This window comes from Harmonia axyridis, chromosome 3, assembly GCF_914767665.1.
Source record: "Harmonia axyridis chromosome 3, icHarAxyr1.1, whole genome shotgun sequence".
In the NCBI taxonomy this organism is placed as follows: Eukaryota; Metazoa; Arthropoda; class Insecta; order Coleoptera; family Coccinellidae; genus Harmonia; species Harmonia axyridis.
Genome location: NC_059503.1, coordinates 13983400 through 13998078, shown reverse-complemented (window position 1 = coordinate 13998078; position 14679 = coordinate 13983400). Strand labels below are relative to the sequence as shown.

The 14679-nt window shown below is 33.8% G+C and overlaps 1 protein-coding gene across 1 annotated transcript in view; it reads left to right on the top strand.

Moving 5' to 3' along the window:
- Positions 1-310: 310 nt before the first annotated feature.
- LOC123676696 overlaps positions 311-14679 on the top strand; it is a 78971-nt gene continuing 64602 nt past the window's right edge. Inside the window, exon 1 of the mRNA XM_045612820.1 lies at positions 311-673. Coding sequence (XP_045468776.1) covers positions 616-673 — 58 coding nt within the window. The 5' untranslated portion in view covers positions 311-615. The remainder of the gene's footprint in view (positions 674-14679) is intronic.

Sequence of the window (14679 nt, the reverse complement as noted above, 5' to 3'; positions counted from 1 at the left end):
AAACCAGAATCTCCAATTTCATCACAAGATATGAGTCATCCAAAGTCTGCTCCAGCCCGGCTCCAGGTGATATTGAAGTCGCAAATCTTCCTCGAATAAGAAGGGATTATTCCGCTAAAAACGTATCTTCGGCTTCTGGCTCGTACGAAATTCAAGCTTCCGGAATGGCATTGGCCAGGTAAAATCCTGCTCATATTTTCGTATGTAAATAACGCTAGGCACCTTCAGCAGGCGATCAGGACAAGCGAATGGCCTCGCCTCTTGCGATCCTCGACACTCCGCAGTCGCAGTGATACGAAACTTCTTGCAGTAACCTATTGCCATTCCCTTATTCCACTTCGCGTTCATTTCCCAAACGAGCGTGGCACCTTCTGCACGGGCTTACCTTGACGTTCAGTCGCGAGACTTCTACCAGTACGCGTATACTTACTTTCTTTCCGCGTCTTGAGCTCCATCAAAACACACACCAGCTCCTCATAAGAAATGCTAATGGTCTCGAGCATTACTTTGTAGACGTGATGTCAGAGATATGAGCGAAACTTTTGCTTTCAGTGTAGGATCACTATGATATTATTGTTTGTTGTTTCTGTTAAGTGATGTGTTTATCTTTGTGCGATGTTCTTCCGAAGGATTCTTATTTTACTGGTGCTATGGGGGCTGGATTCTTCACAAGGTTAGTTGGTGTTATTATAACTGCTTACCCAATCAATTTGAAACTTCGCGCAACTTCTTGGAGTCGGCTGAAACTTCTAGACGATAATGTCATGGAAATTATGAATGATTACTTGCTCCTACTTTTTGCGCAATCCTTGCAACATTGTCAAAAAGTTGTTCAAACGATGTGGTAGATGTTAAACTGCTAATTATTTCCTTCTATTAACTCTTCTTCTTGTAATGTTGAAATGATATTGTCTACTATTGGAAGAGAGCGTGATCTTCTCGATCTGTATCTTCAGCGATGAAGGATCGACCATTAGAGCTAAGTATCGGAAGATCGTGCAATTGAAATTGACATAGTTGTTCTTTAAGGATATTCCAGTCAGTTACTATTACACAATACTTCTTGGATTCCGGGTTAGACTTTCATGATCTATTTGGAATTATTTCGCCATGATACGTTTGATACGAATTCGTAATGAAATGATTGATGAAATTGTTTACAGTTGAATGATAAACGAAACGTTTGTTCTATTGGGAAAATTTGAGCTCAAGACTCAATCTGAAGAAACAAAAGCAATAGCTTGATTTCCTTCTACTTTATCTAATAATTCTACTTCAGCGTTTTTTTTGTAGATTTGTTTTTTTTTGCATTATAGTACACGGTGAAGTTTTGTTTTTGTTTGAAGGGCTTGAAACAACTAGAAAAAATGGGATCTTTTAGCTTGAAAAACCAATCAATGAGATTTATATTTTATAACAAAATTGCTTGCCGGTTCGAAAATATATGATCGCTTTCAGATGAAAAACAGAGAAGAAATTCTCGTTTACTTCCCCAGGTAAAAAATTGCCTTGTCTGAGGTGGTGTTGGGACAAGATCAGAAAGGACTGGTTTTGTCAACTCGCACCAGTCCTGAGCTTCTGACAGTTTTCATATAGCTACCTATAAGAGTGTCGGAATTAAAAATACCAAGACATGTGAAAAAAATTGAGGAGATATTCGAAAATGTTCAGCCTCTGTACCTAGATAGATGAAAATAATAATTTATAATTTTGTCATGTTATGTTCTGTTTGCAACAGTTACAGTATGTGTGTTTTTACTGTGAAGGGATATAGGTATTTCTAAGCCTTCGTCGGAATTGTCCATATTAAGTAAATTGAAATTTTTATTCGGTTGAACAAATGGTGTGAGCATTGAAATATATCTTGGAAATAGGGAATTTTTGTGGTGTGGTATTTAATCACGTGTTTAAAACTGATAATGTTGAAATCGATTAGAATTAGCGCAAAATATATAACTTTCGTCGGTTAGTTAAGAACCGATCAAGGAAGATTCATTTTAATTGCGTGGTAACACTGTTTAATTTGTAATTATCTCATAATTTATTCGGGACCTTTTAGCTAATTGCTTAAAATCAAAATATCCCCTTTCTTGTGAACTGTTTTGGAGAAATAGCTCTCAATGAAGTTCATTGTGAGCTATTCCTCCAAATTCTTCCTTCAAATTCTTTGAATTTGCTTCACAAACTTTTGAAACCTTGATTTTAATGATCGTGCTTCATCGAATGAGCTGTAAGTTCTTCAATTGCTTTATTACTGAAAGATTAATCTTCAAAGATGACATATTTTGTATTCAAAAATTTTTCGTAATAGCAACTTGATAGTTATAACATTTTATGCGTTGAATAAAAAAGAAATTAATGAAAAATGAATTATCAGTAAGGACAGAATATACGGTATACAAATATTGTGCCATACCAAGAAAAAAAATATAACAATATAATTTATTACTTTTTTGGAACAATTTTTTCGACGAATTGCTAAGATACAGGGTGTTGAAAAAAACAGTATGAATAAAATATCATAATAACATAAGAGATCGCAAAGCTCAATTTTCAGTTGTTCAATCTGAAAAAATTGGGAAATACAAAAAATAATTATTGTTATTGATCTTCAATATATTTTACCAATTATACGCAACTGGATCTAATAATCTAAATCTTGAAATATTCAGTATCTTAGAAATGAAGGTCCTTCAGACAACACTTACTTAATCACCTTCTTAAGTTTCATCTCGTTCTCGTAGCTAGGAAACACCCTGTATATCGACACTAAATTATGAAAGAAAAAAATTTTGCATTAAAATCAGTATATTTCGAATGAAATCGTCTCCATATTGAAATCTCTCAGAATTCATTTTCTTGTAACCAGCACGCAAAAAAACCATAGCGTTCTGAGTAAGAAAATACATACGAACTTTTCCACTTACGTGATACGTTCTTGTGGAAATAATATTAATTCTATTACTTTGTGAGAAACTGTACCGAAAAGGCGCGCTCGGAAAATCGCCTAAGCTACCTGCGAGGCCTATATGCTGCTGAAAACTTCCCTAATTGATTAATCCAAGCTTAACAATCCAGCGTAGGAAATACTTCTATAACCTTAGATGAATTTAATAAAACTTCCGAAGTATAATAAGCTGATATACCAATCCGCACCCCAGGTTAGCTTTCAGCAAAGAACAAATTGAATTTAAAATTTTCATAATTTAATCGAGTCTTCAGCGAGTTGAAATATTAGACTCTATTAAAATACGAACAATCCGCTCCTTGGTTACCTATTGAATATACATGAAGATGAAATTTTCGAACAAACCGAAAGTATGATTAAATTTATGGTGTAGAAGTTGTTTTTGTGTGAGCTTTTGTTATACAAGACAGTGATCAGGGTAAGAACACTGGATAAGAAGAGTGGATACGAATTCCTGGATGAAAAATGATACTCAACTCGAACCAATTTTGCTGAATAAAAGCAAATAGTTGAATTTAAAAAAGGTATCTTCGTTTCAATTCAACTTTCACTCAATTTATTCCATTAATAGAATCGGCTATATTCTTGATATTTACTATACTCGTATTGTATGCATTATGTAATCAAAATATTCTTGCGGTTTGCTTTACGAATATTTCTATGGATTTTTCTTACGTTATTTATTTACATCATACATTTAGATATACACATATCTAACAGGTCAATTGAAAAGTCCCCGGTCTACTATAGTAAAACAAATTTTTTGGCAATTTTCGATTATACATATTATTAATTAGTTGCCTTCGAGGGCGATACAGCGATTATATCGATCTTCCAACTTTTCGATACCATTTTTGTAGTACGATTTATCTTTCGCTTCCAAATAGGCCTCAGTTTCGGCGATTACTTCTTCATTGGCGCAAAATTTCCTTCCAGCGAGCATTTTTTTGAGGTCTGAGAACAGGAAAAAGTCGCTGGGGACCAGATCTGGCGTATACGGTGGATGCAGAAGCAATTGGAAGCCCAATTCATCTAATTTTCCATTGTTTTTATTGATTAGTGACACGGCGCATTGTCTTGATGAAACAGCACCTTTTTTCTTCAAATGGGGCCGTTTTCTAATGATTTCATCTTTTAAACGATCCAATAACGCTATAATATAATCGCTGTTGATGGTCTGGCCCTTTTGGAGGCAATCAATGAATATTATAACTTGTACATCCCAGAATACTGATGCCATAACCTTGCCAGCTGACTGTTGTGTTTTTCCTCGATTTGAATTCGGTTTATAGTGTGCAGTCCACTCAGTTGACTCCGGAGTGTAATGATGGATTCATGTTTCATCCATTGTCACATATCGACTCAAAAATTCAGGTTTATCGCACTTAAACAGCTTCAAACTCTGCTCAGAATCATTAACACGTTGTTGCTTTTGATCAATTGTGAGCTCCTGCGGCACCCATTTTGCACACAGCTTTCTCATGTATAAATATTGTGAATGTTTGAATGAATGGATTTTTCTTTAGTGTCAATGCATTAATTTGGACAAACTATTTTTAGTATTTTCGATAATAAAATCAATTAATCCAATCTATCCCATCAAGATTATCGAAAAAGAATTTCAAACAGTTGAAAGAATAACCCACTTGTAATGCAATATTACTCATCAAATTATTCAAGAAAGAAAAATAGAAAATTTGTTTTTATGATCTGAGAGATAACAAGGAATACGTCTTCGTGTCTGAAAATGTCAGAACGGAAAGTATCTCCTTCAATGGACCGCAGTTTATTAATGGTATGAAGTTCCCGCTACAAAAACCAGCTTGATTTATTTCAGTTGTAGAATTGGGTTATATTAAGGGAGCAATCCCATTGAATTATAATGAAACGCTTCCCGTTATTGTCGGAACTATGATATAGTATGGACCTATTTGAATATACGAAATTAATACAATACCCTCTACTGAGATCATATTCAATCTTTGAAAATTATTTGAGAAAATACGGAAAATTTGTGTTGAAGTTATAGATGGAAGAATGATTCTATTTACCAATTTCATTTTTACATGCATTCATTGCATTACATGAATTACATTTTGCCCACGTGTAATACTGTCTTCGAATGACGATAACATTTCATTTTCAACCTATTTAATTGAATCAAATCCTGAATATTGAACTGAACTATACTTAATCTATCTGTGGCATTCGCAACAAAACCATTCAGTTATTCTGGAAATCATTAAATTATTTGTCAAAAACATGAAGTAAGAACAAGTATATATTTTAGTGTATTTTGCGTTGTTTCGATCTGTTGTTGTGATCTGAATTGCAAGTTTTCTTAAACATTAACTCAAAATAAGACCTAAATTTGATCTTAATACCTCTGAAACTGAAAGAAAAAACTGAATTAAAAACTAAAAATACAATTAAACTTTAAAGGTCCGTAAAAAACTGGTTTTAACAACTCATAATACACTACGCCAAAATTGTGAGCATGATCTCCGTCTTTGCCTTGAAAGCAGCTGTTTACAAGTAAAAAAACGCCGTTCAACATCTCTCGGCTTCAACTCGTGCGAGACCCAATTTCCTTGTTTCTGAATCATTCCCATGACTTTCAGGCGTTTTGAAATGGCTTGTTGCATCACTCCCAATGATCCTGCCAATTCTTGTTGCGTTTGACACGAGTTTTGATCAAGTAATGCCTCTAATTCTGCATCTTTGAAAACCTTCTCTCTTCCAACGCTATGCTGGTCTTCGACATCAAAATCACCGTTCTTGAAGCGTTGAAACCACTTTTGGCACGTTATTTTACCAATAGCGGCCACACCATAGGTATTTGAAAGCATTCGATGAGCTTCAGCCGCAGATTTATTCATAAAAAATTAGAAAATCAAAACCGAAAATGACGAGAATTTGGCTCGTAAAATAATGACATGCTTAATCGAGGATAACTTTATGATGCAGACACAAATCGACTAATATTTCGATGGTATTATGTTTACAGATACCTCAGCCATTTATAGCTAAACGGCTAAAGCAAAGTTGAACACCATTTCTAGAATCAAGGTAAATGAATTTCAGTTGGCTGTACAATTTTTTGAAACAAACAAGTAACTTCTCGTATATAAAAAATTTCAATTGGTTGTAAATTGATTGTTCATTAAAATAAATTTTTCTTATATTTTTATCATTTTAAATTCATCTGAACTTCACCCTAAATCATGATTTATATTATGAAATTACCGTTCATTTCATAGCAAGTTGGCGAGTGTTTATAAAAGGAATAATCTAAAGTAGCAGACACTCCCATAAAGCCACAAAATCTGATACTCTACAGTCTCTACACTAAAAACACCTAGCTAAGTGGTCCAACCGAGTTTCCAATTTCACACATAAGTGATTACTCTCATGAATATAATGTTTGAATTTTCCTCGATTGGAGTCTGGGTGAGCGACAGTTTTATAGTGTGAACATGAAGGTGAGAGCGTTTGTTAGTTTAACGTATATTACGCCTGGTTGTTGAAGTTCATAGAAGCATAAATGAGAAGAATGAAATAAAGTAATCGCACTCACTATGGTAGAGGTTTACGATTCATTTACATTCGTGATGAGAAAATTCAGTGTTTTTATGTTGAGATAATATAATATCCGCTTATGCGATTCCTAGTTCCTCATTTCGAAATGAGAATAGAGTTTTTTGTTTCGTTAGATATACAAATAATTATCTTGAAAAAGATTTTTCGCAATCTTTGAAAAATTTCGAATTTTTTAACGTAGATAACATAGGTTATAGTGTTGAATTTCAATTTTTATTCGTGAACGGTAGGCGTAACAAAAAGTGCTTCTCCAGACTCTCACAGTCTTCCAAAAATAGCGTGACAAAAATCAACAGGGCAACTAAATTAAATATTAGTCGAACATTATTCACAATAATTATCAATGGTACAATTAAAGATATTTTTGGTTTCAAGATACAAATTAAATGCACAGTTATTTCTTCTCTAATTCAACAGAATTTTGTGCACAGTTGAAATAGGTTGCCAACAAATTACTTTTGATTCCTGAAATTGTATATTTCTGTTACACCAATGTGGACAGAATGACGTTCATTGGAAGCTGCATTCAGATTTAAATTTTACTACAAGATTTTTATTCCTTATAGCTTTCATTTTGCTCCTTCAAATAGTTGTTGTTTCATATAAAGGGGTTTCCAATTAGAAGTTTCATTTTGGATAGCCTGCTATCTGAGAAGCTGTCCTATTCGGAGATGTGACAAGTGAAAACTACGCCATAACTAAAAATGGAACGATACACGTTTCAAAAACGCATTGAAATTGTTAAAATTCCCTACAAACATGGTGAAAATTTTGTAAAACTAAAGTACTTTTGGGTTGTCGTAAAGCACCTTCTGGGTCAGCAATAGTAAAACTGGTGGAAAAATTTGAGCTGTTGAGACAAGTTTGTTATGTGAAGAATCCAAACCATGTGCGTCGCTCAAGAACAACTAATATTGCTGCTGTAGCAAGTAGTGTTGACGAAAACCTAGGTTTGTTGATTCCTCGTCGATCTTAGTATAGCGCTTTCGAGCTATGATTAATGTTTATAGCCAGAATTGGAAGATATTGGAATGGATGACGTTTATTTTTTACCAGATGACTCTACGTGACACACTAGCAACGAAACAATTGCAATTTTGCAAGATAAGTTTCCTGGCCGTGTTATTTCTCGAAAAGATGATTTAGCCACCGAAATCTTGTGATTTGACACCTTTAGACTTTTTTCGTGGGGGTCACGTGAAAGATAAGGTCTATACCAATACTCCGCAATCGATTCAAGATCTTAAACATGGAATTCGTGAAGTTATCGAGGACATACAGACGAAAATGCGAATTGATCATGGAAAATTTCATGAAAAGGTGCTGCAATCGTATTTCTCCAAAGATATACAGTATCACAGTGTGCCTAATGCTAAAATGAAACTAAATCAAAAAGTTTTCACAACTAATTCCAACTTTCGATTATTTAATTCAATATGAAAAATCCCCTGTCGAAAAACAGCCTCATAAAATATATTTATCATAGACAATTTGAGCTGGAATAACATGTTAGAGAGCACAAAATAACGAGCCATTGTGTAAAATTTGTAGTAGCAAGTCCTAAAATAACGTATCTGCCATATAACTCTCTATTTCTGGATATTTTAAGCCTCTGTTCAAATCTGACTTTTAACAATGACATGCACTGAAACAAAATATGAAGCGAGAGGCTTTTTGTTTTGCCTGGCGGCTCATACATTGGCTTATGATGCTCGTATGTTTATTGCAGGGCTTGCAATATCTCGTCACAAGGCCAACTATAGTTTTACCGGATATACTTACTACCTTGCTTTCGTTTTAATCATTTATGGATACATAAACATATTTCCCAGATAATTCATTAAGTAAACTATCTGGTAAACCACAATTAATAACCTGAATTTTCAATAGATTACCTTGGAGTAGATGTTGAAACTGTAAAAAATTCTTCTTCCGATGTCTCATAGACTCAAAGAAGTAACAAAGCGGTCTCATTCGACAATTTTCAGACATGATTCAATTTTGAGAGAGAATCATCATAAAATTCAATGGAAAATCGATTGCATTTCATGGGAACTGCCCTATCTCCGAACATCTGTAAGGTCAGGTTGGCCATTGATAATTAATTCCATTTAACAATTGTTACTCACTTGATGCTATTTCTTAAGAAGCCGTATATTTGACGTGTGCTTCCCATACAACGTTGCGAAAGAAAAAGTGAAACAGTGGAGAGATATTTGAAATTGAGCAACGGATTCACCTTGTCGTTTTATCGAATTCCGTTGAATATTCGGAATTCACAATGCCATGTGAATTTTGTGTTAATTAATTGGGATAGTACGGATTTTGGATTGGAATTCCTTTTAACTGCATGTTTTAGGTGCTGTTGAATTTTTCATTAAAACTGTTCAATTATTCATTAACTTGGGTAATTCAGATGTCTCTGTTAGATTTGTGAAACTGAAGTATGATATGAACAATCGTCTTCAAATCTAATTTTTTTTTTATATTTGTCTATATTAAATTGAGTAAAGACTAAATATGGAGAAATTATTTCATTATTTGAGACTAGAATTATAGCTTAACGGAACATAGATCAAACAGCACAGTTTTTTTTCTTCAAATGGTGCCGTTTTTTAACGATTTCATTCTTTAAACGATCCAATAACGCTATACATATAATAATCGCTGTTGATAGTCTGGCCCTTTTGGATGTAATCCATGAATATTATACTTTGCGCATCGTAGAATACTGATGCCATAACCTTGCCAGCTGATTGTTGTGTTTTCCTCGCTTTGGATTCGGTTCATCGTGTGCAGTCCACTCAGTTGACAGTCGATTGGACTCCGGAGTGTAATGATGGAGCCATGTTTCATCCATTGACACATTTCGACGCAAAAATTCCGGATTATCGCACTTATTTTTTATTGCATTGACACAGTTTCAAACACTGCTCAGAATCATTAACACGTTGTTGCTCTCGATCGATTGTGAGTTCGCGCTGCACCCATTTTGCACACAGCTTTCTCATGTACAAATATTCGTGAATGATATCATGTACACGTTCAGATGATATCTTCACAATGTCTGCTATCTCGATCAACTTCACTTTACGGTCATTCAAAATTATTTTGTGAACTTTTTTGAATTTTTCGTCGGTGGCAGCCTCTTTTGGGGGTCCACTGCGTTCGCCGTCTTCGGTGCTCATTTCACCACGATTAAACTTAACATACCAACCAATGATGGTTGATTTTCCTGGTACGGTCCCCGGAAACTCTTCATCAGCCCAGATTTTGCTTGAACTGTATTTTTTACCTTCAAAAAACAATATTTCATCAGAACACGAAATTCTTTTTTTTTTCATCTTTTTTCAAATGAAAAAAGTAGCTACACTCACAACGCAATATCTCACAAACTAATGGTCGGAGGCTGTCAAATTTTGACACTTATTGTTTGAAGGTTGGTACTAACTAAAAATCATGGATTTAATACTAGCACCGCCATTTGTGCATCAGACCAGGGACTTTTCAATTGGCCTAATATACAGAGTGGTCCAAAATATATTTCAATAACTTTGGTATCGAAAAGAACAACTTTTTTCATGAAAAAAATTTCATATAAACATATATCCTAACGTGCTCCAACACCAAAGTTATTGAACTAAAATCTGGACCACTCTACATATTTTTTAAATTATTGAGATGAAAAAGGCAGATGTTGAAATCTGTGAAACTCAAGATGGCTATATATATTTTTTTTATTTATTTTTTTTTATTTTTTTTATTTCTGAAACCATTGAGCGGATTTTTCATATCAACGAATTTAACTTAATTCCATTTGAATATTTCATTACAAAGAAGTAATAACTCTGGAATCAAGGATTCTCGAAAAAATCAATTGATAATCTGAGATTCATGTTGAATGAAAAATAATAAACTTGATTTGCACAAAATTATAATTTTGTAATAATGAAGTTTGTTACATGTGCAAAGCAAATTTTTCATTTTTCTGCTTCATAGCTTTCTCATTTCCTCAAAAATCCCCGGTAACTGAACTTTCGAAAAAATTACTTCATTTACGTCGGTAAACATGTTTGGCGAAAGGTTCATCAGGGCCAAAATGAACCAAAAAACGTGTTTGTTTTCATGTTTTTCTCTAATTTCCCTCTGTTCCCACTCAAATCGAATTACGATCCGCCCTTTCGAATCCAACCTTCGTGTAAAATTTGATGAAGGGATTTCTTCTAAAAATTTCCATGAATAACAAAATCCGGAATAATAAAAATTGGGTTTACCACCCCGGCGCTTCTCCGATCCTCCAAATCTCTTTGGAAAATTTTCGACCAAGGTTCATTCCGTTGGCAACACCGCTTAATGAAATTCTTTCCCGAATGACAATTGAATTAGACATTCATACAATCAGCTATTCCAGAATTCACCACGATGATTTCAAACAAAGGGATTGAATTCATAGAGGTAGGTGTCAGTGGCGGCTCGTCAAGGGCTGCGGGGTTGGCACTTTTTTGAGCTCTCGCGTCTGCACCATACAGTCCTCACAATGTGTTTAATTTGCAAATTTTGAGCCGGTCACGGTCTCAAATGATGAGCTTTGACTCACTGATGACGAATCCAAAAATTCGATAACTCTCGAACGGAAAACAGACAAACTTTCAGGACAGGTTCGCATAATGAAAACTGTTGTTGAGTTAAAGGATTTCAAAAGGCAAAAATATAGAGGGTGATCCATTTGAAATAACGAAATTCATTATTCTTCCGGACAAAGAAAAGATCTGACAAAAATGTAATGATCATCATAAATCCTTACACACCAAAATCATCACACTGTGTCAGTAAAGTATGGCACAAATGCATTTTTAGCTTATCAGACCATTTTAAGAAGTAATCCTGAACCTCGTCGATTTTTGATTTTAATTTACCGTATTTTAAAATAATAATCTAATATACAGGGTGAATTACTTTCGAGTAATGACGTACCGGCTTTTTTTTTAAATGGAACACCCCCATTTTGTCTCAATTTTCGGATTACTCTAGCTGAGCTGATTACAAAAATGTATCACATGTTGATTCCAATTGGTACAGGGTGGACAAAATACAATAGTTTTGTGTGTGCTCATAAAGTAACGCGTAACATTCTTCATTAGTTAAATTAACAAGATTATCAAAAATACTTATTGTCTAGCGGCAATTGGTCTGAATGTTACACATTGTAGTTTGTTACATTTTTAGAATAATGAAAATATATAAAAATAAGAAATAGTTTCTTTCATATTCTGTCTGCTAGACCACTAGTACCAAACATGTTTAGAAACAGCTCATTGCTATTAATCTAAAAATGTAACAAACTACACGTGTTATATTCAACCAATTGCCGCTAGACAATAAGCATTTTTGATAATATTGTTAATTTAACTGATAAAGAATGTTACGCGTTACTTTAAACACACACAAAACTATTGTATTTTTGTCCACCCTGTACCAATTGGAATCAAAATGTGATACATTTTTGAAATAAGCTCAGCTAGAGTAATCGGAAAATTGAGACAAAATGGGGGTGCTCCATTTAAAAAAAATGACGGTGACGTCTTTACTCGAAAGTAATTCACCCTGTATATCAGATTATTATTATAAAATACGGTAAATTGAAATAAAAAATCGACGTGTTTCAGGATTATGTCTTGAAATGGTCTGTTTAGCTAAAAATGAATTTGTTCCATACTTTACGGACATAGTGTATAAATCCTGCTCATTTTCCATACCTAAAACTCACTCTGTATAGTAGGATCGTATCATCAGAACTCTTATCAGTGTCATATGAGACAATGGTCCAAAAATTGAGAATGACATTTTGTTATATGACTAAGTACACCACGATGATGAAGCCTACATCTGCCAACCCCTGATGAATATTCAAGAGACGCCACTGTTACTCTAATCCTTAATTTATTCATCCCCCAATTTATTCCTTATTATGGGTAACATAATTCCCTAGAATTCACCAAATTCCCGAATAATAATACCCGGTTAAACCAATTTTTCGTTTTCACGGAGCTTCCGGTTGTAAAATGGCCGTGGTTGTAAACCTAGAGGGCAAAAACTCATTCAATGGTCCTCTCATTGAATTTGGCGAATGTTTGAACTACCGTTAAGGGATATTATGAAAATTTCAGAGGGGTAGGAAAGGTATGAGATGAACAGAGACGAAGTCTTCATAAAATTTTCATCTGAACAGCTCTATTCATCGCACTTATTAGAATTTTTCGTCAATGACTAGAGGAGTCTGAGGAAAATTCATTTTGGAGGTACTTCTATACCTTTCATTTCAAGGGGAAATTTTCGGAATAGATAGCTGAATACAAGGAATTTTAATTTATTTATTAATCAACAGATGCTCTGGAAGTAGAAATCATGGTTGAAAGTTAATGAATATCTAATTCAAAAATTACGTTCTAATTCTTATGTTTAGATGATGATTGACTTACTTAGGAGAAAAATGATATGTTTGTTATAATATATCTTATGGCGATTAGTCAATTATAATCGATTCTCTTGTTGCACATGTAATTGGGTGTAAATATAGGATTTGATTCATGGAACATAATTGAGGTTGTGTCGATTGACTCATCTCAAGTTTTGGAGCATATGAGCAATATGAAACCCTTGCAATATTGAAAGAGAGTGTTTCAACACTCAACAAGGACAAGTGTCTTTCTATACCGGATAAGACCTTTCGATATTTCCAATGTGCATTTCCAGAGTAGTTTATAATTTCTCTTTCTCCCATTTATTAGGAGGTGATACATATCTTTTACCAGGGTTTGGGACTGTTTAAAATATTTAAGATATAATATAAAGAAGAACAATTAAAAATTCTGAAATGTAAAAATTATAGGTGGTGTTTTCATTCTCTATATTTCTGTGCAATGTTTTTCAATCTATTTATATTATTTCAATGAGCTCTGAAACTTATCCAGCTAGAACCTTGCCTTGAAAAAATATATTTTCAATACAATCATAATCTACGTAGCCAATTTCTGTAAAAACAAAATTTTTCGAATTTTTTTTCTCGAACGAGTCTAAAGGATAATTGCTGTAAAAAATAAATCAAAAGTACTAAAAGTTATTCATTTATTACTTAGGCTTCGAATTTGAACGGAGTTTTTGAAGAGCTACCATACTTTTTGACAAAAGAAGGTGAATTTTATAATATTCCTTTTTCGATGACCACTATGAGGAAACAAAATTTCACCAAATTCAGGAAATGGTTTTCAATGAATCGCCTTGTCCTTGTAGTTATTATTTCACGAACCATTTTATTATTGGAAATGATAAACCTTTTATAGAAAAATGAAAGTCCGTTGAAGATTAAAAGATAAAGCTTTAATTTGATCGCTCAGTCAGTTTTGAAGTTATTGAAAAAACAAAGTTTCTTCGTCATGCCGGATATAAATCGATTGTGACCCAGAATTCTTCATCAGTGAATCCAACCTAATTGTTTGAGACTTTTTTTGGCTCAAAATTCGAAAAAAACATAAATCATATTAAAATGTAACGAGCCCACAACAAATCAAAAGATGAGATACATTCAAATGTAAAAAAGGCAAAGTGTTACAGAAAGATTATTCTGTAATAAGGAGTAGAAAGCAAACAGCAGGTAGATATGCAATCAAATTTGAATTAAGAACTATTATATTATACATCCATATGGCTGCTTCTCTGAGAGATGAATTCGCTTATTAAAAAACTCAATCTCCATGAAGAGAACACAAAATTGCTCTTAAAATTTCAAGTCTAGCTCTCTTCATTCAGAAAAGTTATCGAATTGAATTTTTGATGAGTGGTTATAATATCATAGTTGAGACCATTTGCCAACAGAAAATAGTAAACCACAGAAAAATTAGTGTCTTAATATATTCAAAAATCTCGCAAAAATCCATTCTCAGTAAGAATTCAGATATCATACGAAGGAATCCAGCAAAACTGGACCTGGACTTCCAAATCTGAAACGATCATAAAGAATTCGAATGACCATATAGATAGACGGTAGCCGGTAGGCTATCCAGTAGATTCAATAGAACTACTCCCAAATGAACTAGTTCGTGACACGTAAACTG